We start from the raw sequence: 24,919 nt of genomic DNA on the forward strand, positions 1-24,919 counted from the left end.
TGTGTGTGTGTGTGTGTGTGTGTGTGTGTGTGTGTGTGTGTGTGTATTCTATATAATATAGAAATATACTTAGGCCGCTAAACTCAAATGCATGACATACTCTTTAAGTTTAAGTCTCAAAATTTGTACACTGGTGAGAAATTTCAGCAGTATTTTAAAGCAGAGCTTTCTTGAACCTGCTTGGCATCCCAAGTACTTCATAAGAGTAGTTAAATGATGTATTTACCAAGAAAGTCTAAATTGCCTGAACCTAAATTTGTACTTGGCAGGCAAAGCACCATAAAGGCTTCAAGCTGATCAGCCTGCCAGAAAATAGGAATTTTATTTTTCCAAGACTCATTACAAATGATGCATTGACACTTTATAAAATGTATTATAGATTTTGGATCTCTCGGTATTTCTTTATTCATATTATAAAGAAGCCAAACTGGTCACTTTTTCTCTCTGATCTATGAGGTTGTTATTATAATGTAACTTTTGAGCCCCTTAAAGCTTATAGAAAATGCAGCAATAACATCAAGATGCTATGTGAGGAGACTCTGAAATGGTTTATTATTTATTTATTTATCTATTTTTAATTACAATTTTAAGTTCTGGGACACATGTGCAGAATGTGCAGGTCTGTTACATAGGTATACATGTGCTATGGTGGTTTGTTGTACCCATCAACCTGTTATCTACATTAGGTATTTTTCCTAATGCTATCCCTCCACTAGGCCCCACCCCCTCTGACAGGCCCTGGTGTGGGTGTGTGATGTTCTCCTCCCTGTGTCCATGTGTTCTCATTGTTCAACTCCCACTTATGAGTGAGAACATGCAGTGTTTGGTTTTCTGTTCCTGTGTTAGTTTGCTGAGAATGATGATTTCCAGTTTCATCCATGTTCCTGCAAAGGACACGGACTTATGCTTTTTTTATGACTGCATGTTATTCCATGGGGTATATGTGTCACATTTTCTTTATTCAGTCTATCATTGATGGGCATTTGAGTTGGTTCCAAATCTTTGCTATTGTGAATAGTGCTGCAATAAAAATACATACGCATATGTCTTTATAATTGAATGATTTATAATCCTTTGGGTATATAACCAGTAATTGGATTGCTGGGTCAAATGCTGTTTCTGGTTCTAGATCCTTGAGGAATTGCCACATTGTCTTCCATAATGGTTGAACTAATTTACATTCCCACCAACAGTGTAAAAGCATTCCTATTTCTTCACATCCTCTCCAGCATCTGTCATTTTCTGATTTTTTAATGATAGCCATTCTAATTGGTGTGAGATGATATCTCATTCTGGTTTATTTTTTAAAGGATTGGAGTCTGAAAATCATTGAACATTATCTTAGAAACATAGTATTTTTATCACTATTTTTTCCTCAAATAATTTTACTGAAAACCTAGCCTAAAGGAAAGGCATCACATAGATTTGAACCAGTGGCACATTGCTTCAACAACACTAGGTAATAGCAATAGATTAAAGAGGGAGCAATGAAGAGCAAGCTAGCAAAAGGCCATGTTTACTGTATTTATTCCATGCCAATTCTTTAAAATAGAGATAATTTCTATCTGATCAGATGATGCCATTTAAATTTTAATAATACCTCTTGGAAAACATGACAATATGTTTTAAAATTTATGTTTATGCTTATTTTATGTTACAATGCTTTTGGAAAGTAAAATATCTAAGCTTTAAATTATTGGCCAGTTGTTCAACTTTATTTTATATTATTAAGTTGCCTGCTTTGAGGAATTATTTTCTGTCTCTGTACAATTTCAAAGTCTCTCATTTGCACCAACCAGCATAGATTGAAATTGCCTGTATAATTTGCTACAGTGTAAGGATTTTTAAAATAGAATATTTAACCTTGAGTAAATCTTGAACTACATACATATGACACCATATGGCCATTTACTATAATGGTTTCATTTATCTCATCGTCACAACTATTATCTTCTGTTTAATAATCTGTGTACTCTTGCAAAATTTCATATATATATATATATATGTGTATATATATATTGCTTTAGACCTATACAAAATTCATTTCCATATTCATCATTTGTGCATGTTTGACAGGCCACATTTTGTAATACAGTAAAGTGCCTATTTTCCTAAATATTAAAAACTGACTTTTTTCTTTTTATCAAAATATATGCCATCATATCTATCATAGCGATTGTTTCTTAGTGTTGTGCTTTGAATCTGTATTAATCTATTTTCTCACTGCATATGACTTTTGTGTGCATTACAGGTCCTATGCTTCTTAGGAAATAATTCAAGAAAGGTTTCATTTTCTATACATCACAATAAAGCAATAACTATAAACAATAAGACAAAAATATTTTTAATGTCCATTTTATCCTGCCATGGAAGTGTAACTTCTGCCAAAAATGCTTTTCTTTCTGCCCCATTTCATTCTTCAGATAGTACATAAAATGTCACTTGGGAGAGAGTTTGCTAAATACATAGAGATTTTTTGGATTACATTACACTGTTTGCTCCATTCAAAGATTAGTTAAATTTTGTGATTGTTAGTTTGGTTTATTATTTCTGATTGTCAGCCACATCCAGGATGGCAGAAGTGATGTCTCTTTTGTTCACTTTCAAGAAGCAGGTCAGCAGTGGATCTTCAACCCACCTTATTTTGTTGTTGCTGTTGTGTTTTGTTTTGCTTTAGGCATTTAGCAGCCAGAAGCTATGGTTTTTAGCTTCTGCTTCTAGTGATAGGTGGAAAAGAGGGATGAGAAAGGGGTTTTACTAGCCCAGCCAGAAACAGAAACTAAGAACCCATGACTGTGTTCTCTCCCGTGGATGCCCTTAGACAAAGGGCCACCAAGGGATCTAGAATTCTCAAATCACAGGTTTAGTTAGTGGGAAGTATAAACTGTTACCTGAAGGATGAGAAGCCAGGAGAAAGAGGGCCTGTGGAGAGAGGGGAGCCTGCTCCTGCAGAGCAAACAGGTCATACCAAGGAGAATGTGGAGGTGAGGTTGTGCAAGGAATAGACACATCCAGCGTGGGAGACACAGGGAACGTGGAAGATGAAGTGACAAAGAGGAGGCCAGAGGGATGTACATGCCTGGACCCCAAAGTGTCTTTAAGCTATGATGAGGAGATTGAATGAACTCAAAGGAAAGTGTCAGGATCAGATGACTAATTGTTGTGTGGTTTAATAGGAGATATTTTGGCATAAATATATTCCAAGTGGAAGTATATCCAATGTATTCCTGAAATACTCTAAAAGATTTATGGTGAAAATTGTTGATAGTTTGAAGCTGTAGAATATTTATATGAAGAGGTAGTAGTTCTGGATTCAAATTTCCTCAGTTTCCAAACTGGGTTGACCCCTTGTAACTGTATGACTTGGATGTATACATCAGAGGCTAAGCCCTAGTTTCTTTATCACTAAGATGAGAATAATAATAGTACTGAGTATTCCACTAATTAACATTAATATTATAGACAAATTGAAACTGCAGCTTTATTACATGAAATACAGAGCACTTTCCTATGCATTTCCTGTTTTTTAAGTACACCATTTCTCTTTCAAAAGGCAGGGGGAAAAACACACAAAAAGTAAATGGTACAATTAGTATGTCAAGGTGACATTGTAATGACTTGTATAACACAGAGAAAACCATATACCTTGCCTACAAGACACCTAGGGCTAACAAATCTGCAGGCATTTTCCTTTTGATAGTCATAAGATTCAATGAGGTTCATGCTATTTTTGTCTCCTTTTACACTAAGGATATTGAGTCAAAGGCAATTTATGTAATTTGTCCAAGATCATTGTCTAAAATGGGGCAGAGTAAGACTATCCAATAGAGGCTGGAGTCCACCCTCTTACATATTAAGTTCTTCTTTGGCAACAAATAATATTTTTTAGTGATATTATGTATACTTTGTAGGCCCTTAACATTTTATTTATTTGGTTATATACTACATTCAAAAATATTTGCAGGAATCATGGTGGCCTCATTGTATGGGCATTTTTACAATGCAAAAATCAGTACAAGAAACCGGAGTCAACAGCATTAAAATATTTCCCCATGTGTCAGTGGTCCTGTCCTACAGGATCACTACAAATATGTCCTACAACCACTGGCAAATATGTTCATAGTTGTCTAAGCTAAAACACCAAGAGTTCACACATTTGTATAGGGAAATAAAGACTTTAGTACATGCATATGTGTGTTAACTCTCCTCATCTCAAGCAAGTTTTCCTTGCCTGAGAAAACTTTTTAAAATGGGAAATACTCTTCAAGTTCAAGGACTGACTGATTAAGCCCAGATCATTTTTATTTAGTCAGATGTGAAGAAATACACAGTTAATTGGTAGGCAAGATCTCAATGTACCAGAATCCAATCATAGAGTCTTCAAAACACTAGTGAAATAAAAGTTAATGAGACATTTTAAAGACATTACAATTTTATGATACCGATTTATTTTGAAAACTGGCAAGGATAAATTTAAGTTTAATATGCTGAATTAAATTCTCTGTCTGCACTTTGTGATTACAACCAGAAGAAATATCATTAAATAGTGAATAGTGAATATATATATATGTATATGTAAAAAAAAAATATATATATATATATGCTGTGTTTCTAATTAAGAGTTCCTTTTGTTCTTTTCTTTTTTATATTGGTCTTGGAATTTAGTGAGTTATATTCTTATTGCCCACTGAATTATAATAAATGAAGGGAACAAAATACTCCAAATCAGCAATAATTGAAACATGATTGGACATATACCAATGCTAACAAAAATAATTACAACCAGGCATCTGTATTATTATAGCAAATATTATAATGAGGAGTGAAGTGGTTGATATCGCTATAGAACACTTTTTAAATGTTTTTTTCTATAATTAAAAGTTAATATTAAGTTTAATATTATCAGATCTCTTAATTAGATGCCTTAATATTCATCTTTTAAAAAGATTATATAGTCTTTTTTTCCAATGATTAAAGACTTATTTTGTAAGTTAGTTGAAGTAATGAAACCCATTCAGTTGATTAAATAGATGGATCATAAAGAGGCGATTTATGATGTGTAACTATATAAAAGCAAATGAAAAAAAGTGAGAGGATTTAATGTCATGCACATAAAATATTATCTAAGATTATTTACACCAGAAAAGCATATCTGAGAATAAAAATGGGTAATTATATCTAGCCATGGAACTTATATTAATTTACAAATTAAGCTGCATGTTTTCAGCACTTATTTTAAAGCAAAAATTGTACTTACTATATCCTCAATATACCTACATTACTATGTTGAATAAAGAAATGGGTATCTGTATTGTTACATATGGTATGCCTTTATAAATTAATTTGTGTTTTGGTATTTATATGGAAAGTTGATTTCAATTCCTTTACAAAGCTTTGCAGTGGGCTAAGACTCTGTGTAGTATTATCGATGCTGTAAAGTTTTCTCATTTCCAAGAGACAGTCATTACTTAATCAGTACTCCTTAGACCACCTTGACCATACCTAAGAATCTAACACTGACTTGACACATATTACATCATAAACAAAATGATTGAACAAATACATATATTTGTTATAATGTAAATTATGTATCTTTAAAACTTAACTGTGCTTGTCTGATCCACCAGACTGCAAAATCTTTGACACACAAGAATCAGGTCTTTTTCATAATATTTTATTTTTAGAGCTTATCACAGTATTAACCACAGTAATAAATTAATTCATGTATAAGTTAGATGTGCTTTTGCTTGAAAATAACAGAAAGCTCAACCAACATAAATTAAATAAATATAGGTTATCCTGCTCACATAGTAAAGAAGTCAGAAGTATGCATTCTAGGTGTCATACCACAATTCACACCTTAAATCAGGCTCTTTATCTTTATGATTCACCATTTTGAATGTTATGAGAAGGCTGTTATACTTACTTTCTTCCAGAACCACATCCTTTTTCAAACACAAGGAAGGCAGAAGAAAGAAAGTTCCTCATTGTGATCTTCCCATATTTTTCTAGATGGGGAAAACTTCTCAGTATACTTCATCTCACATCCCAGCAGCCAGAGCCAGGCCATAGGCCTGTCATGAAACTAGTCAACAGTCGGGCATCGTGGAAAAGGTAGACTATGGTTTAACCTCTGGGATTGGGATAGAGGCCTATTCGCCCATAGATCAATAGGTTCTGCATTCTGCCTGAAAAAATTGAGGCTTAATTAGCAGGAAAAAAGAAAACCATTAAGTAGTTATTGGACCTTAAATATTACAGTTTGTATTTCATAGTGGACAATGTTATAATAGATATGACCTGAATAGAACTGGATTTGTCAAAGTGAATTTTTTATGTCATATGCTATCTTAAATTGCATCTTTATATTTTTACTTGTATTTGTTTGGCAAAAGTAAATATGAGCATTTTCTATTTCTTAGTGGATAGTTACAAATATTTAAATTCCTCTATATTTTTAGTTAGATTGGAAAAATATGCAATATTGAAAAGATGGGGCTGGATACGGTGGCTCACGCCTGTAATCCCAGCACTTTGAGAGGCCGAGGCAGGTGGATCACGAGGTCAGTTCAAGACCAGCCTGGCCAAGATGGTGAAACCTCATCTCTATTAGAATACAAAATTTAGCCAGGCGTGGGTGGTGGCGCATGCCTGTAATCCCAGCTACTCAGGAGGCTGAGGCAGTGGAATCGCTTGAATCTGGGAGGCAGAGGTTGCAGTGAGCCAAGATTGGGCTACTATACTCCAGCCTGGTGATAGAGCAAGACTCTGCCTCAAATAAATAAATAAATAAATAAAAGAGAAAAATAAAAAAACAAGCAAAAAAAGAAAAAAAAAAAAAAAGCAAAGCAAGAGACACACAAACAAGCAAATGCATGTAAAGCGATGTATTTTTTTTGAGAAAAGATGCATTGTTTTCATACATTTTCAAAAATATAGGTCTTCTTGTAATTGCAAGGGAAATTTCAGAGTGAAATTATGTTCTCTATCTTTTCTTAGGTCTTAAAGATAAATATGAATTTAGATTCCATTCATCGATTGATTGAGGAAACGCAGATCTTCCAGATGCAGCAGTCATCAATTAAGTCACACTGTGACATGGTGGCACCTGTCTCACCCACCAGGGATACCTATAATACCCGCTTCCCATTTTATGGGCTGCAATCTCACACTGCTCACAATTTATGTGCACATTCATGTAACACCAATGAATGGGATATTTGTGAGGAACTTCGCCTCCGGGAACTTGAAGAAGTCAAGGCCAGAGCTGCTCAGATGGAAAAGACCATGCGGTGGTGGTCGGACTGCACTGCCAACTGGAGAGAAAAATGGAGTAAAGTTCGAGCGGAAAGGAACAGTGCCAGGGAGGAAGGAAGACAACTCAGACTAAAACTAGAGATGGCAATGAAAGAATTGAGTACACTGAAAAAGAAACAGAGTCTGCCACCTCAGAAGGAGGCATTAGAAGCTAAAATCACCCAGGATCTGAAGCTTCCTAGTTTCGTAGAAGAATCCTGTGAACATAGAGAACAATTTCAATTTGGTTTTCAAACGTGTGAGTCTATCAGAGAGTGTTTAGTAAAAAGACAATTTTCTACAAAGGAGGAAACAAATAATAAGGTAAGAAAAAAATCCAGAGGTGATGTGACAGGGAGGAAGAAGGAAGTGACAAATCCAATAGTGACTACGCTAGTCTGCCAGGGCTACCATAACAAAGTACCCTAATCAGGGTGGTTTAAGGAAGAGAATGCATTTTCTTACAATTGTAGAAGCTAGAAGTACACCATCAAGGTGCTAGCATGGCTGGTTTCTTCTGAGGCCTCTCTCCTTGGCTTATAGAATGCTGTTTTCTCCCTGTGTCTTCCATGGTCTTTTCTCTGTACACATGTCTGTGTCTTAAGTTCTTTTAGGACACTCTAATGAACCTAATTTAACTAAATCATCTTCCTAAGTCCCTGTCTTCACCAACAATCACATTCTGAGGTACTGGGTTAGGACTTCAACAAATAAATTTTGGGAAAGCACACTTTCAGCCCATACCAGTTGTTTTACTAATATTTATAGGAAAAAAAAAAAAAAAAAACAACTAAGCTTTTTTTTTATCTGAAAAGAAAATATTTGGAGACATTTCTTTCCATTTCCCTTAATTTGTCAAAATTGTAAACAATCCATAGCGTAGTTTGAATATTTCTCAAAGTTTGGGACTCAAGCCTCATGATTTAACTTCTTATAAAATGGGTACTGCAGGCAAATAGGGTACTTTAGGAAATGCTTCATAGGGTCCACTGACGGGATTTCTTGATATACTTAGAATATCAGTTTCTGATAATTCTGTACAAAACAAGTATAACTTTAAAACTTCTATCAGTTCGTACACTTATTCATCCATGAACCACCACCCTGTTTCGTTTGTTTGTTTGTTTGCACTTGGTAAATACTATTAACAACCCAAAGAACATACTTTGGGAACTCCTGTTACCTCTTATCATAATATCAGTTTATTTTGTTACCTCTTTCTACTTAATCCCATCTCTAATACATATTAGTTAATATCTGGCACCTCTACCATTGCATTTAGTGTTTTAAGCCATTCTATAATGTGTAGAATTTACGGTAGGTAAAACCTATAATTCATTGCAAATAAAATAATGAAGATTACAATAATGTAATTACTTCTTCTTATTTGTTTTTCTACATTTTCTTTTAAAAGCATTCAATGTTGGTAATCTAGGTTGTTAGTACCTTTGTATGTATCTTTTGGAAAATCATATATTCTCAAAATTGAGCTATATTAATGTTTGCACTGGAGGAATGCAATGATGAGCATAAGGGAACATAGCTCACATAATGTTCTCTGAATCCACAAAACTATTTTGTTATTACAAGTTACTAGACTTTGCATTTGAGAGAATGAAGGATTCTCTTCACATGTATTATTATGGAAAATTCTCAATATCTTGGGATTTCTTCTGAAATATCTTTGTAACATTAATGTCAAGAAAAAATCAAACATAGTAGATATTTATTAAAATTTATTTATTTGCTAAAATTCCTTCTGGAATTTCCTTCTGATAGTAGCAAAATAAATATTACCTGTTGAAGAAGTTTTAATCAGTTTTTTCCTTAAAATTTTGACCTCTCTTTGCCAACTCTATGCCCAACAAGAAAGATATGTATATGTATCATTCGCCTGACTTCAATACTTTCCATGAACAATACATCTTATTTTATTGTTTGTCAAAATATTATGATACAGATAATTGCAATACTCATTCTTGAGAGAATTAAGGAATGAATTATACTAGGTAATCTGGCATCCATATATTATTTAAATTTTAAATATTTTTATTTAAATATTATGGAGATTTTACTTGAGCTTGATTATTCAATGAGATTTTATTTAAAATTGCCTTTCACTTCAAACTTATAAACTAGGGTAAATTTAAATTATAGTCAAAACTAATAGCATGAGTCCTGTGAAGTTTTTGAGTTATGCACTAAGAGTATTGATGCAGTTGCTGCCCTAGTGTTGATGTCCATATCAAGTGTCCCATTAAATTCTATTTGAGATGTGACTCATGAATTAAAATAAAGCAATAAGTAGAACTAAAATAAAGCAATAAGTGAGCTTATTAAAATATTCAAGAGCTTTCTGAAAATTCTATCTTGTCTTTCAAAAATGTTAAAAAAATAATTACTTTGAAACTATGTCTTACTTATGACAAGAGAAACTTGAAAAAGAATTCATCAACTCATTAAAAAATTCTTTACAGCTGTTCAACTTTGTGTATGGTTATTTTTAGCTAGGATTAGAAAAAGAAAACAAACAAAGAGCTAAAGCAGACCTTTTTAGAAATGTATTTTATTATAACAAGGTAGAACATAGAAACGTTTGAAGAAGAACGTAAGTAAGATCGGTCATGTAACACTTTCAGGTAATGATAATGAAATAAAAATATGGATTTGATGTTGTATCCTAACATTTATTTCTTTATGAAAATGTATTGTTGTCATGATTTTTCTCCTAAGGGGTTTAAATATCCAACATAATTGTTTTTTTTTTTTTTTTTTCCAGGAAGAAGGAGTGGTTATTGATTCTTTAAAATTAAATGAGGAGATGAAACCTAATCTAGATTGTGTTGATTTCTTCAAGAATGGTGGCTCTGGAAATGGTGAAATGAAACCTGGGCTGAAACTGAAAGCGATAAACCTGCCTTTGGAAAATGAAATAACTGAAATTTCAGCTTCGCAGATGCATTTGGATGAGTTCCAAAAACTCTTATGGAAGGAAAGAGAGTAAGTGCTAATCATTCTCTACCTTAACCAAGTTTGTTTTATTTATTTTTTTTTAATTTATTTTTTTTCCGATTTATTTATTTTATTGCATTTTAGGTTTTGGGGTACATGTGAAGAACATGCAAAATTGTTGCATAGGAACACACATGGCAGTGTGATTTGCTGCCTTCCTCCCCATTACCTACATCTGGCATTTCTCCCCTTGCTATCTCTCCCCAGCTTCCCACCCCCCACCGTCCCTCCCCTATTTCCCCCCAACTGACCCCAGTGTGTAGTGCTCCCCTCCCTGTGTCCATGTGTTCTCGTTGTTCAACACCCACGTATGAGTGAAAACATGCGGTGTTTGATCTTCTGCTCTTCTGTCAGTTTGCTGAGAATGATGGTTTCCAGGTTCATCCATGTCCCTACAAAGGACCCAAACTCATCGTTTTTGATGGATGCATAATATTCCATGGTGTATATGTGCCACATTTTCCCTATCCAGTCTATCATCGATGAGCATTTGGGTTGGTTCCAGGTCTTTGCTATTGTAAACAGTGCTGCAATGAACATTCGTGTGCACGTGTCCTCATAGTAGAACGATTTGTAATCCTTTGGATATATACCCAGTAATGAGATTGCTGGGTCAAATGGAATTTCTATTTCTATGTCCTTGAGGAATCACCACACTGTCTTCCACAATGGTTGAACTAATTTACACTGCCACCAACAGTGTAAAAGTGTTCCTATTTCTCCGCATCCTCTCCAGCATCTGTTGTCTCCAGATTTTTTAATGATCGCCATTCTAACTGGTGTGAGATGGTATCTCAATGTAGTTTTGATTTGCATTTCTCTGATGACCAGTGATGATGAGCATTTTTTCATATGTTTGTTGGCCTCATGTATGTTTTCTTTTGTAAAGTGTCTGTTCATATCCTTTGCCCACTTTTGAATGGGCTTGTTAGTTTTTTTCTTGTAAATCTGTTTTAGTTCTTTGTAAATTTTGGATATCAGCCCTTTGTCAGATGGGTAAACTGCAAAAATTTTTTCCCATTCTGTTGGTTGCCGATTCACTCTAATGATTGTTTCTTTTGCTGTGCAGAAGCTGTAGAGTTTGTTTAGGTCCCATTTGTCTATTTTGGCTTTTGTTGTCAATGCTTTTGGTGTTTTGGTCATGAAGTCCTTGCCTACACCTATGTCCTGAATGGTTTTGCCTAGATTTTCTTCTAGTGTTTTTATGGTGTTAGGTCTTATGTTTAAGTCTTTAATCCATCTGGAGTTAATATTAGTGTAAGGTGTCAGGAAGGGGTACCGTTTCTGCTTTCTGCACATGGCTAGCCAGCTTTCCCAACACTATTTATTGAACAGGGAATCCTTTCCCCATTGCTTGTTTTTGTCTGGTTTGTCAAAGATCAGGTGGTTGTAGATATGTTGTGTTGCCTCCGAGACCTCTGTTCTGTTCCATTGGCCTATATCTCTGTTTTGGTACCAGTACCATGCTGTTTTGATTACTGTAGGCTTGTAGTATAGTTTGAAGTCTGGTAGTGTGATGCCCCCCGCATTGTTCTTTTTGCTTAGAATTGACTTGGCTATGCGGGCCCCTTTTTGGTTCCATATGAAGTTTAAGGTGGTTTTTTCCAGTTCTGCGAAGAAGGTCATTGGTAGCTTGATGGGGATAGTATTGAATCTGTAAATTAGTTTGGGCAGTATGGCCATTTTCACGATATTGATTCTTCCTAACCATGAACATGGAATGTTTCTCCATCTGTTTGTGTCCTCTCTTATTTCGTTGAGCAGTGGCTTGTAGTTCTCCTTGAAGAGGTCCTTTACGTTCCTTGTTAGTTGTATTCCTAGGTATTTTATTCTCTTTGTGGCAATTGTGAATGGAAGTTTGTTCTTGATTTGGCTCTCTTTAAAGTCTGTTATTGGTGTATAGGAATGCATGTGGTTTTTGTACATTGATTTTGTATCCTGAGACTTTGCTGAACTTGCTTATCAGTTTCAGGAGGTTTGGGGCTGAGACGATGGGGTCTTCTAGATATACAATCATGTCGTCTGCAAATAGAGACAATTTGACTTCCTCCTTTCCTATTTGAATACCCTTTATTTCTTTTTCTTGCCTGATTGCTCTGGCTAGAACTTCCAGTACTATATTGAATAGCAGTGGTGAGAGCGGGCATCCTTGTCTGGTGCCACATTTCAAGGGGAATGCTTCCAGTTTTTGCCCATTCAGTATGATATTGGCTGTTGGTTTGTCATAAATAGCTTTTATTATTTTGAGATACGTTCCATCGATACCTAGCTTATTGAGTGTTTTTAGCATAAAGGGCTGTTGAATTTTGTCAAAGGCCTTCTCTGCATCAATTGAGATAATCATGTGGTTTTTGTCTTTGGTTCTGTTTATGTGGTGAATTACGTTTATAGACTTGCGTATATTGAACCAGCCTTGCATCCCCGGGATGAAGCCTACTTGATCATGGTGGATAAGCTTTTTGATGTGCTGTTGCAATCGGCTTGTCATTATTTTATTGAAGATTTTTGCATCTATGTTCATCATGGGTATTGGCCTGAAGTTTTCTTTTCTTATTGAGTCTCTGCCAGGTTTTGGAATCAGGATGATGTTGGTGTCATAAAATGATTTGGGAAGAATTCCCTCTTTTTGTATTGTTTGGAATAGTTTCAGAAGAAATGGTACCAGCTCCTCTTTGTATGTCTGGTAGAATTCAGCTGTGAACCCATCTGGACCTGGGCTTTTTTTGGGTGGTAAGCTCTTAATTGCTGCCTCAACTTCAGACCTTGTTATGTGTCTGTTCAGGGTTTCGGCTTCTTCCTGGTTTAGGCTTGGCAGGAGGCAAGTGTCCAGGAATTTATCCATTTCTTCCAGGTTTATTAGTTTGTGTGCATAGAGTTGTTTGTAATAATCTCTGATGATGGTTTGAATTTCTGTGGAATCTGTGTTAACACTGATAGATTGGTCATTTGATAAACATGCCTTTTATCCATGTTTAGTCATTAAGTTTCAGTATTTAAAGAAATTAGTTTGATATATTTTGAATTTTAAAAAGTAATCTATAACTTGTTAGTGTTCTTCATTCTTTTAAATTTACTTTTATCATGACTATGTTCTTACCATCTCTGGTAGATTCACTTTAATTTTACCTGAATTCTTAATGTATAAGGTTAAAATATCCAGTGTATTATATAATTTTTACAGCATCTTGGACTTGGTCAATGAATATGTTAATTTTAATAGTGGAAAAAAATCACAATTTTGTGACATACTGATTACAGAATAAGCTGTCTTATACATGGACCATTAAGGTCCTCAGGCTTGTGATTAATTGGCCTGGATATTCATCTTTGTTCTGATGTATTCTAGCAATGGGATGTTGCTGTTGCCCCTTTTAGGAAAATAGCTGTAGTGATGTTATTTTCCAGTTTTCTATTGTCTTAAAACAAACTTTTCCAAACAATGATCATTAAAACGTATCAACAACAACCACTATGTCTTCTATTTAAGAATCTTGAGCATGGCTTGGCATGGATATCCTTATCTCTGACTTGTGCCTTCAGCTGCAATGTCTCAAACTCTGGCATGCCTGTTAGGCTGGGGCTAGAGCCTCTCTCACTCACATATCTGGTGGTCCATCTCAGTTCTCATCTAGGCCTCAGCTGGGACACCTGCATTGGGGCTATTTATAAGGCTATTTTACACAACATCAGGGCTAAGTTGCAAGCGAACATCTTAAGAACACAGAGAGAAGAAAACGCCATTTGAATGACTCTGCCTCACAAATCACTTAGCATCACTTCAGACCCACTTCTCAGTGGTGGGCATCTCAAAGGCTGACTCAGATTCAAGAGAGAGGCACTTTCAATGGAAGGAGTGTCAAAACAATTTTATAATAAGGGTGTGTAGGATGCCGTCATTGTGGCAAAGATCTTTGAAAAATACAGTCTGTCATAGCCTTTCTCACTGAATTCTCATGAAGATCAAGAACAAATAATGTCTGGGGAAAAGGCTAGTAATATGAAATGTTCAATATGGATTTTTGTTTCTTTGTGATTAGCTTACAATTTTATTAGCACAATATGGAATATCTAATATATGTTAAAATGTGGTTCCAAAATCTAAAAATAATTATTTTTTATCTCTTAGTTATAAAGTCTTAATGAGCAGAACCGGAAAAGCAAGAGGGATATGTATGCATATATACACACAATATATTATATAAATATAAGTATATATTATATAATGATTTTAATTTTCCTGATTTAAATGGACTGAAATAGGGATAATTCTGCATACTAGCCATTCAGAAATACAGTTAGTTCTTTATCTACCACTTATTTTCTGCCAGAAGTTTCTCATTAATCCCTCTGAAATTTACTAGTGCCACCACTTCCTTTTTTAGATTCTTCTTCTATATTTCACTAGATGAATAGATTGTGATCATACAAGCATCTGTGTGCAGAATAAGTACTTATTACTCTACTAAGTGTACATTCCTAAGAGAGGCAACCAACATTAGCGGAAAAAAGAATAAAATTGAATTGGATTTTTAGGCGTGTACATATAGTGACAATTAATTTTATCTAGACCTACAAATGTCAGGCACGTTCTAATCTCTGTGCTTTTATTTCTTGAAGGATTTAACTTTTTGGAAATTATAGACTTCTCTCCAGTCCACTCACAATATTACTTCCCTGATGCAGTCTAATAGGAGCAATGTAGAGCTGTGTTTTTCTAGATGTAAACTTTTCTATTCTAAGGTGTCAATTTTAAAGACATGCATATACTGTCTTTACATGTTTATCCACATGCATGCACACAACATATACTTTTTCCTGTCATGGAATAAATGAACAATTCTCAGAGGAAGTAAATTCTTCAGTTCTCAGTGACTTCAGTCTATAATCTATAGACAGGTCAAAGAATAAGAGAAAAAAGGAGACTTTCCATGGCCTTGTCTTCCCACGCTCCTCTTTAAGAAACAATCCCACGGATGTTATGAGTCATGGTGCCTGTGTCCGTGAATCAACATTTGCATGCAATCCACATGAGGCAATCACAGTCTTTTTTTTTTTTTTTCCTATCACAAGAGAACGTTTTCCAAGAATATAGGATATGCTATTACTTATAAATCCATCTAATCTTTTAAATTCTTTGTCCTGGAATCTCAGTGAGTGGGTGGCTTGAATTGAGAAGATGTGGATGTATTTTTTTTCTGCATTCCTATCTAGTGGGAAAATTCTCTTCTTGACTAGTGCACAGAAATCAGCTTAGAAATTCAGGGAGTCATTTTTCTATTGTCCTTGACTAGAATCTCCTATTCAAATAGATGAAACTTTATTGATTTATTTGCACTCTTAGTACTGTTCAGTTTTATGAATAATTCTCCAGTATATAAAAGTTTCTCATACACTGAGACTTTGTATATTTCTGATGACTTTCATAAAGACTTCCCAGATAGAAAACTTGGAGTAAAACCAGGAAACCTGATCCTATTATAGAGCTGTGTGTACCTAAACATTTAAGAAAAGAAGCTTTGGCAATACCAAATCCCAAGTAACAGAGACTTAGATAAAATATTTTGAACTGTCTTAACATTCAAAATCAGTTTTCAAATTCCACTGCAGATACCTCCTTTATCACTTATAAAATGTTTGTTCTGTGTCTTTTAAGCTGAGCTTCAGGCTGGAGTGCAATGGTGCAATCTCTACTCATTGCAACCCCAGCCTCCTGGGCTCAAGCCATCCTCTCACCTGAGCCTCCCGATTAGCTGGAATTACAGGCTGTGCCACCATGCCTGGCTAATTTTATTTATTTTTTAAATTTTCAGTAGAGATGGGGTTTTGCCATATTGCCCAGGCTGGTCTCAAACCCTTGGCCTCAAGTGATCTACCCGCCTTGGTCTCCCAAAGTTCTGGGGTTACAGGGATTAGCCACTGCGCCCAGCCCATTTTATCTTCTTAATTAATTTTTTTATGCAAGAAAAGTAGTACGCTTCAATTGTTTTGCTTTGCTTCACTAAATGTTCAATTTTTTCTTAATAATATGATACTTAAAATCCAGGTTAGAAGTTTCAGCAAATTAAAAATGTTTCAAAGGTTATTTTTTATATATGCATGAGAGAAACAGATTTCTACTTTATATATATAGATATATATTTCAATTAGTGAATACATTCATTAATACATATGTTATACATAATTATATATTTATATATAATGAACATATATCTCAATTAATTAATAAATTGGCATGTAAATCTAGTTAATACTGTTTAATGTAATATTTATAAATATTAGAAAGTCAAGCTTACTTTGTTTCTTTATTAACTGTCACTTATGGAATATTCAATAAACCTTTACCATTTTTTTTTTTTTTTGAGACGGAGTTTCTCTCTTGTTACCCAGGCTGGAGTGCAATGGCGTGATCTCAGCTCACCGCAACCTCCGCTTCCTGGGTTCAGGCAATTCTCCTGCTTCAGCCTCCTGAGTAGCTGGGATTACAGGCACACGCCACCATGCCCAGCTAATTTTTTTCTATTTTTAGTAGAGACGGGATTTCACCACGTTGACCAGGATGGTCTCGATCTCTTGACCTCGTGATCCACCCGCCTCGGCCTCCCAAAGTGCTGGGATTACAGGTGTGAGCCACCGCGCCCAGCACCTTTACCATTTTTTAACTCTCAGCATCTATTTTGTGTTTTGGCAATTTCCCACCAAATGAAACAGTCAGTATCTGTGCATAGGTAATGAAAATGCCAGTAAGTCTCTACCATGGTTTCCTCTGCAATGAAGGTACAGACAATTAACGTAGGAATAGTGCTTCAGAGGTGGCCACCTAGACTTTTAAGCAAAGCCAATACCCCAAGGCAGTAGACAGCATCCAGAATTCATGCATGAGGGGGAAGCAGCAGCAGTAAGGACAACTTGTTTCCAGAGGCAATGGTGGCCTCTGGTGCCTGGTGACATCACTCACTGTCCTGTGTTGGTGATCTTGAGGTCTTGCTGTAATGTCTCTACCTTAATGGTGGCTGAAATAGTGTGCTTACAGGAAGATCTCTATGACTTTCTCATCAGTGTTTCCTGATGCATGTGTTCCCCAGAGATTTCCCAGAAATTTTTTGAGCTATAGTATCTTTTTCCACTCAAATTGGCTGATTTGAATATGTTTGCTTGGCAGATATATAATACTAAGAGGCTGTACAGGCAACAGAGAGAGGACGTTACAGGCAGTGGGGTCTTTATGGGACTAGTTTTATGGCATGAGAGTGGGTCTTGGTCCCCATCTGCTTCATCTGCAAGCATTGTTCTATGATTTTCCTGGAGATCTGAGCTTAATAATATTCTTTAAATACTTATCTTTTCTAATTAAATTAACTGTATATGGCTTGGCTGTTTGTAACAGCTGATTGCCAACATCCAGTGCTGAAAGATGTAATTATGAATAGTAAGAAGTGCAGTTGTAAAATGACATATATGCTGCTTATTTAAAGTATATTTGTATAAGCTTAACAGTTTAATATTATCTCTCAATTTTGAACTGTTATAAAAATGAATATCTGCATATCATTACAAATAATCATTTAATTTGGTAAGAACATTTTTATTCTTATACACTCTTTCAGAAAAGTGTTCATTTTTTTTTCCAGTGAAATTTCCTACAGTTCAACAATGATTAACATTTATTTCTAGATATTAATTTTTAGGACCTTTCATTCCTGAGAAATATTTGAATAATATTCTTGTCTAGAAATTTAAATTTCATTTCCAATTATTGTGGAATTGCGACAGTAAACAAAGCATCAAACATGCTTAGAAATATAATTACATCTTCCCATAAAAATAATTTTGATTCACATTTTATCTTTTAGATTCTACAAATTTTAAATATTTTAGCAATATGCTTTTAAAAGTTTATATCATCATATTAAAGATACTATATTTTTGCTGAACTTTGTCTTTAATTTTGTTCTCAAAAAGAATGTGTACATAAAATACGTAACACTTCAGTGTAAATATTGGGTGTTTTCCTTTGCCTTCTTATAGCTCACATAACCTGACAATAGGATACCTCTCAGTTATAAATTTAACTATATTATTCATCAATTTTGAAAATCTCTGAAACACAGAATAAATTGATTAGGCTAGAAAATTAAGGATTTAAAGGGTGCCCCCTGCTGCATAAATTTAGACATACAATGTCCTTAATGCTGGCACAGAGACACAAAAGTATTTGATGAGGCTGTCAAAATGCTAAAAATATTTTAAGTATCCCATTATCATTAAATAATTTTTTATGAATTACTTGTTTTTTCACTCCCCTAACCTTTTACATAATAAGAATATGTGATTTTGTTTTAGGAAACAAATAAATTTCAGGTATTTTCTTTATGATGTATGCTTAAGGAGGTAAATATGACTTTGACAATTTTTGAATTTGAATTTGAGTTTCTAAATTACCATTTAGTTCATTAAAATGTAATATCAAAAGCAGACGTTTGATTTTTCAACATGTATGATTGTGTTACTTCTAGATTTTTTCAAGTATTATGTTTCTATTATTCTTTTATAAATGAAATAATTTTCACAATTAATTTTAATGAGAAACATAAATATATGGTTTATTACACAAATGCAGTTAATTAAAATCTTTTGTAAAATTATTTTATTAATTTAACATATGCCATTTGCTTTTTAAGTTTTTCAATTACTGATAGAATATTTCCACGTTCTACTCAAGAATATCTAAAAAATTAAAATTATAAATGTGATGATTCTTATCTTAAACGTTCCAATGAAGTTACAAACTTTTTATTATAACTTCACAGGTCTCAGTCAATACTCAATATCTTTTAAATGTTCTAATTTATCACCCAAAACTTAAAATGCACTCAAATGTTAGATATGCAACATATTTCATCCTATAAGGATTTGTACATATACTTTCTAAATCTAACACGGAATACTCTTACTGATTTATTATTTCTGTATTTAATTCTTTTCCTCTTGACATCCCAAACACAACTACTAAAACAAAAATTATATCACAATAAGCAACTTGGATGTCCTCAGCTGGCTAGGTTTACTTGTCTATCTGAAATTGTGACTGCTGTGGTTAATCTGGACTATGAACATTCATATTCACTGTTCATAAGACCTAAACTTTCAAGTTGAATCTTTTTGTTTGTTAATTTTGTTTAATATATTTGCTATGTTAATAAGGGATTCTGGATCAGAGTTTATAAATGATGCTTTGCACCTTTTTTTTGCAACCTGTGTCTTTTGAGGTTAAGCTAAGCTCCAACTAATTCTTTTATATCCTCTTTCAATTTCATGGCTTGATTTATACAAATATAACTATATAGCTTTTTAATAGGCTACTTATCCATTTGATTGGATTAAACTAATGTATTTACCATCTAACACTACTTTGAATTATTATCATAGTATTGTTACCAGGAAGAATCATATTTCTTATAAATATTTAAATGACATTCAATTTTGATTTTGCATGCATTTTCTAGCTCTGTATGTTTCTAAAATCTTTCTAGTGACATTTAATATCATTGAAATAGATCCAAGTGTGTATATTAGTTAATTATGAATGCAGTAAGTCTGTAACTAACAATCACAGAATCTCAGTGTCATGTAACAATCAAAATGTATTTACATAGAGCTCAAACACACAAGTAGTTTTCAAACTTTTATTTCTGTCATCTCTGCTAATATTTCGTTGTCAAATCCTAGAATTGAGGAATGAGGAAAACAACTCTGTCAGTGGAAGTAGAGAAAAATCAATGAGTATTTTTGAATAGTAATCAAATCTACCTTACAGATAAGGAAAAGCCAGCTTCAAAGGTCGATATGTGTTAATTACAACCAGAAATAAAACAATTATCAATGACTCTAACAGACAGTGTGGGCAAACAAACAAACAAACAAAAATCCAATGGTTGGGGTATAGAAAGGCCTCGTTCTGTTGCTAGTTCTACATATAGAGAAATTAATTTCAGTTATTTAGAATAATTTAAATAAGGATCCTAGTGAAATTTCTGTTACAACAAAATTTAAAATATTTAAAAATTATTTTTATATACCCAGTAAATGACTTTTTTTAATGATTGTTAGGTAGGCTTATTTGCATGCTGTGTTTTTTCAAATGATTTTTTTTATTCCCATGCAGCCACAGTATGAAGATGGATAAAAAAACATGTTAAAATTAGGAACATATGTATCTTCCTATGTAAGAAAATATTATGAGCGAGAGGAATTGAGAGGCATGCATGAAACATGTAGAAGAAAGCAAGCAAAATGTTAACACTGGCAAAGCCAAATTAAATATATTTAATCTACTGTAAAGTTAATTGTCAGAATAATAAACTAAAACAGTTGTATTCTATATCTATAATTTTTAATAAGTTGCAAAGTGTTTTTTCTCATTAAGATCACATACAAATATCAAAAATTAGGAAAATGGATATGAAATTGGATGCTTCCTTGTAATTATTTTAAAATTGAAGCCAACTTTTTTTTCTTTTAATTCTTAAATTATTTAGAATGCGCACAGCTTTGGAAAAAGAAATAGAGAGACTAGAGTCGGCTTTGTCTCTGTGGAAATGGAAGTACGAAGAACTGAAAGAATCAAAGCCCAAAAACGTGAAAAAGGTATGGGGGTATATGACTTAAAGGAAGAAATGAAGGCTAGCTTTTTATTTCTTTGAATATATAAGCAAGTGGACAGAAAACAAAAGGCACAACAGACAGGAAGGGAAGTTAAAAACTGGAATTTCCGCTACAAGGAGAATATTTGAAATCACTTATCAATAGCGGACTTAGTCAGATTCACATTGTATGACATCTTGTTTTATTAACACATCTGTGGCAGTTTTATGTTGGTCATTTTTTTTTTTTTTTTTTTTTTAGGCAGAGTTTCGCTCTTGTTACCCAGGCTGGGGCGCAATGGCGCGATCTCGGCTCACCGCAACCTCCGCCTCCTAGGTTCAGGCAATTCTCCTGCCTCAGCCTCCTGAGTAGCTGGGATTACAGGCACGTGCCACCATGCCCAGCTAATTTTTTTTTTTTGTATTTTTAGTAGAGACGGGGTTTCACCATGTTGACCAGGATGGTCTCGATCTCTTGACCTCGTGATCCACCCGCCTCGGCCTCCCAAAGTGCTGGGATTACAGGCTTGAGCCACCGCGCCCGGCCGTTGGTCATTATTTCTTATAAAAAATCTTACTGCATATATTTAAGATATAAAAATGATATTTTGATATACATATTGATAGTTAAATGGTTAATGATCAGCTACATGACACAGTTAATTATTTATTCTAGGCATCTGAGAGGGGATGGTTAAAGATTACCTCTGATAGCACACCATCTATCATAAATACTTTTCTCTTACTCTTTCATGAAGCAGTCTGAAAATATCAATTTATCTCAGGTGTATTAAGGTTCTTTTCATATCGACATTTTAGTTATTTGGGATCCGCCACTTGCCAGAATACTTTTCTTTTGCATTTTCATCAATAAAATGCCATCATGAACCCTTCCCATTTCAATGATTTATTAGCACTTATGATTTAAGTTGTATTAATTGTACATGTTATGTGTATTAAAGCATTGTATTACATAAGTATGTAGGGAAGAATAATGAGTATAGAAAAAAATGGCCAAAATAATGACTATTTTCACAAGAGTTAACATTTAATAGGCGTGTGTGTAATATTAATTTTATATATACATGTATATACATATATACACATACATATACATAGATAGACAGATTCATAGTATTTATATGCACAGGAACCTGTCTCTGGGTGTGACATTCACAATACATTGATGTGTACTAGAAAAATAGTTCATGACACAAAAACATATTATGTTTAGAATGTATGTATATGTGGTCTGTAATATAATGAGTTCTAAAATTGACTGAAAAAGCTAATATTTAAGATGCAAATAGTGTAAAATTTAAGTAAAAAAAAATGCATTTACTATCTCTTGCCACTAGTGTGCAGTACAGACTTGATAATCTTACTCTTAGTTTTGTAAACCTTTATTTAAGTAACATTTATGTAGCAAACATACTGAAAAAGTCAGGTTTTTGAGTTGGTTTACAAAGCAATATGTGTATTTGAAAATGTGTGATGTTTTCTGTTTAAATATGATTTTTGGTAGCAAAATAAGTGAGAGAAAAAATTAAACTATGACATTGTACAGTGTAAGGTGGATCTTTATTTGATGACCATTCGGTTATGCTTATTAATACATAGATGATGCTTGGTAGATTAAAAACCTGACAGGGTTTCAGAACAGAATAAACCTCAAAATTTTAAAAAATTTGTCTATATATACTTTTCAGTGCATATTTCAGTTAAATGAAACACAAAGTTGAATAATGACTGCAATGAATGTAAAAATTTTTTGTAGACATTGAAAATTTGTAAATATAAACATCAAACATTATTTTAATTATATGAACAATTTTTTTAATATGCCTTTTCATTTCCAACAAAACATTTCTTATGTTCTTAGGATTTTTTTTAAGAAATGTGATATGTACATAATTTTAAATTATTTTATAAAATAAGATGACGTGTAAGAACGTTTAGCAACTAAACAAATAAGACTACTTAGAATGAATTTAATTATTTATATATTCTTTGTTTAATCATATCTTATAATGGGTTATAATAGGTAAGAATTTTAGGCTACATTTAGAAAAAGTATTGTAGCACAAGTATAAGTGTAAAATATTCATAGTCTCCATACAGTTGATTGACAGGTATGTAATGATGCATTCCTTGAAATTTCATGTAAATTGTTCTTTCTTACTCCCTTTTTCCTCAAAAATTCTGATAATGACCTTTGCATTTATTGTAGCTCATCATCTCTTAGAATGTTTGAATACAAGTGTAATTTCTGTTGTAGATGCCTGAAATGTTAAAAGCAAATACATGCCTGTCTAAGAACTGCTGATGGAAAGATTAGCAATTGTTAAAGTTGGAAACAGATGTTCTTAATAGACCTAGCACTGTAAAAATGCATTTGAAAGTCTAGTGTGCTTTTGGAGGGAAATCATTCTTAAATTACTGACATGTAGAGAAGGGAAAGCATAAAAATTTAATTGTAAAACTTAAGTGTTTAAAATACAACCAAGACAATGCACAGTGGAGGTAATTATATCCAAAATGCTGTTTCCATGCTGAATTTAATACTTACTCAGCTTTTCATTTGTAAGTCCACATGTATTAATTCAGAAATAGATTATGAATTCTGAGTGTGTGGAAAGGGTCATTTATATGAAATTTCATGGTCTGGAGGATCAAATATTCTTGTAAGTAACATTGATTACACATAATTCTGGTACCTCATTTTAACAATCAATGACTGACTCTTTCCATAATGTAAGAGACCCTTTGCCATGTGTGAGAATACTTGCTAACATTTAAAAATTAGTCTCAAGATAAAAAATTTTAAAAAGTAATTTTTTATTTTCTTTGAATATTGTGAGCATTTACTTGGAATGTTCTAATAGATTTTCTTAATAAGTCACCATATTGTGATCATAACAATGTGCCTAGTAGCTTATAATTTTTAATATTCTTTCATAAATATTTATAAACACTTACAGAGACACAGGCATTGTTGGGCCCCTTTATGGCTTACATTGAAGCCTTGTTTTAAACACCTCAAAATACCTTTCTGATTTGAGGGAAAATAGAATATTAGAATTACTAGTTGTATGTAGCAAAAATTCTTTACTCACACCTTATCTTTTTAAAACATGTGGCATATGGGAGCTATTCTGCACACATCAAGGCAGGTCCACAAAGATAGTTATTAGAAATAGGCATATGGTAGAATATTAGTGCAGTTCTGAGCTCAATGCTAATTTTGAAACATTGCCTCTTATTGCTATTCCTGTGGCTTAAAGAAATTATTCCATAGAATTGACTATGAACATTAATGTATCTTATCAATTCTGCCTCCAAACTGTATCTCACATGATTCCTTTCCATCCTTGCTACTTCCCCAGACACAGCCATCATCATCTCCTTGCCTTTTCCTCCCAGGTTTCTTTACCACCACTGTTGACCTATTTAAATTCATTTTACACCCACCAAGCAGCATGATATTTCTAAGACATTACATCGGATTGTATTAGCCCGTGGTTTGAAACATTTCAGTGAATTCTCTGTTACTAGTGGATAGCTGCCTTCCAAGTAATTCAGCAGTCCAAGAAAGTCCACATTCACCCTCCTAAACCATCAGAGGCTGATGGTCCAGTGGATGCCCATTGACACCACTCTTTCCTACCCTAACTGCTCTAACAAGCAATATCCCAAGTTCCAGTACATAATACCCAATAGGTGATGACTGTTGACTCACGCATAGCCCTACCTGTGTTAGGAGGGCAGTCTTCTCCATCTATCCAGTGACTCTGCTGTCCTTCAGATTCTCAGAGGTTCATGCAGCTCAACACGAGGTCATCTGATCAACGATTAGAAAAAAGAGAGAAAGGAGTATTATGCAAGGATGATTTATATTATAGAGACCAGGCTTGGAAGTAGTGTACATTATTTCCACTTATTATTCACAGATGAGTACTCATTTACATAGC

At 33.8% G+C, this 24,919-nt stretch overlaps 1 protein-coding gene across 9 annotated transcripts in view; it reads left to right on the top strand.

Annotated features, from left to right (window-relative positions):
• Positions 1–24,919, top strand: part of CCDC102B (coiled-coil domain containing 102B) — a 391,327-nt gene that overhangs the window by 112,174 nt on the left and 254,234 nt on the right. For all 9 annotated transcript variants that reach the window (XM_032293715.1, XM_032293716.1, XM_032293714.1 and 6 more), the window contains 3 exons: positions 7,000–7,620; positions 10,076–10,296; positions 20,844–20,952. In XM_032293715.1, coding sequence (XP_032149606.1) covers positions 7,000–7,620; positions 10,076–10,296; positions 20,844–20,952 — 951 coding nt within the window. The remainder of the gene's footprint in view (positions 1–6,999; positions 7,621–10,075; positions 10,297–20,843; positions 20,953–24,919) is intronic.

This window comes from Sapajus apella, unplaced genomic scaffold, assembly GCF_009761245.1.
Source record: "Sapajus apella isolate SASKATOON/1434 unplaced genomic scaffold, GSC_monkey_1.0 scaffold30, whole genome shotgun sequence".
Classification (NCBI taxonomy): Eukaryota; Metazoa; Chordata; class Mammalia; order Primates; family Cebidae; genus Sapajus; species Sapajus apella.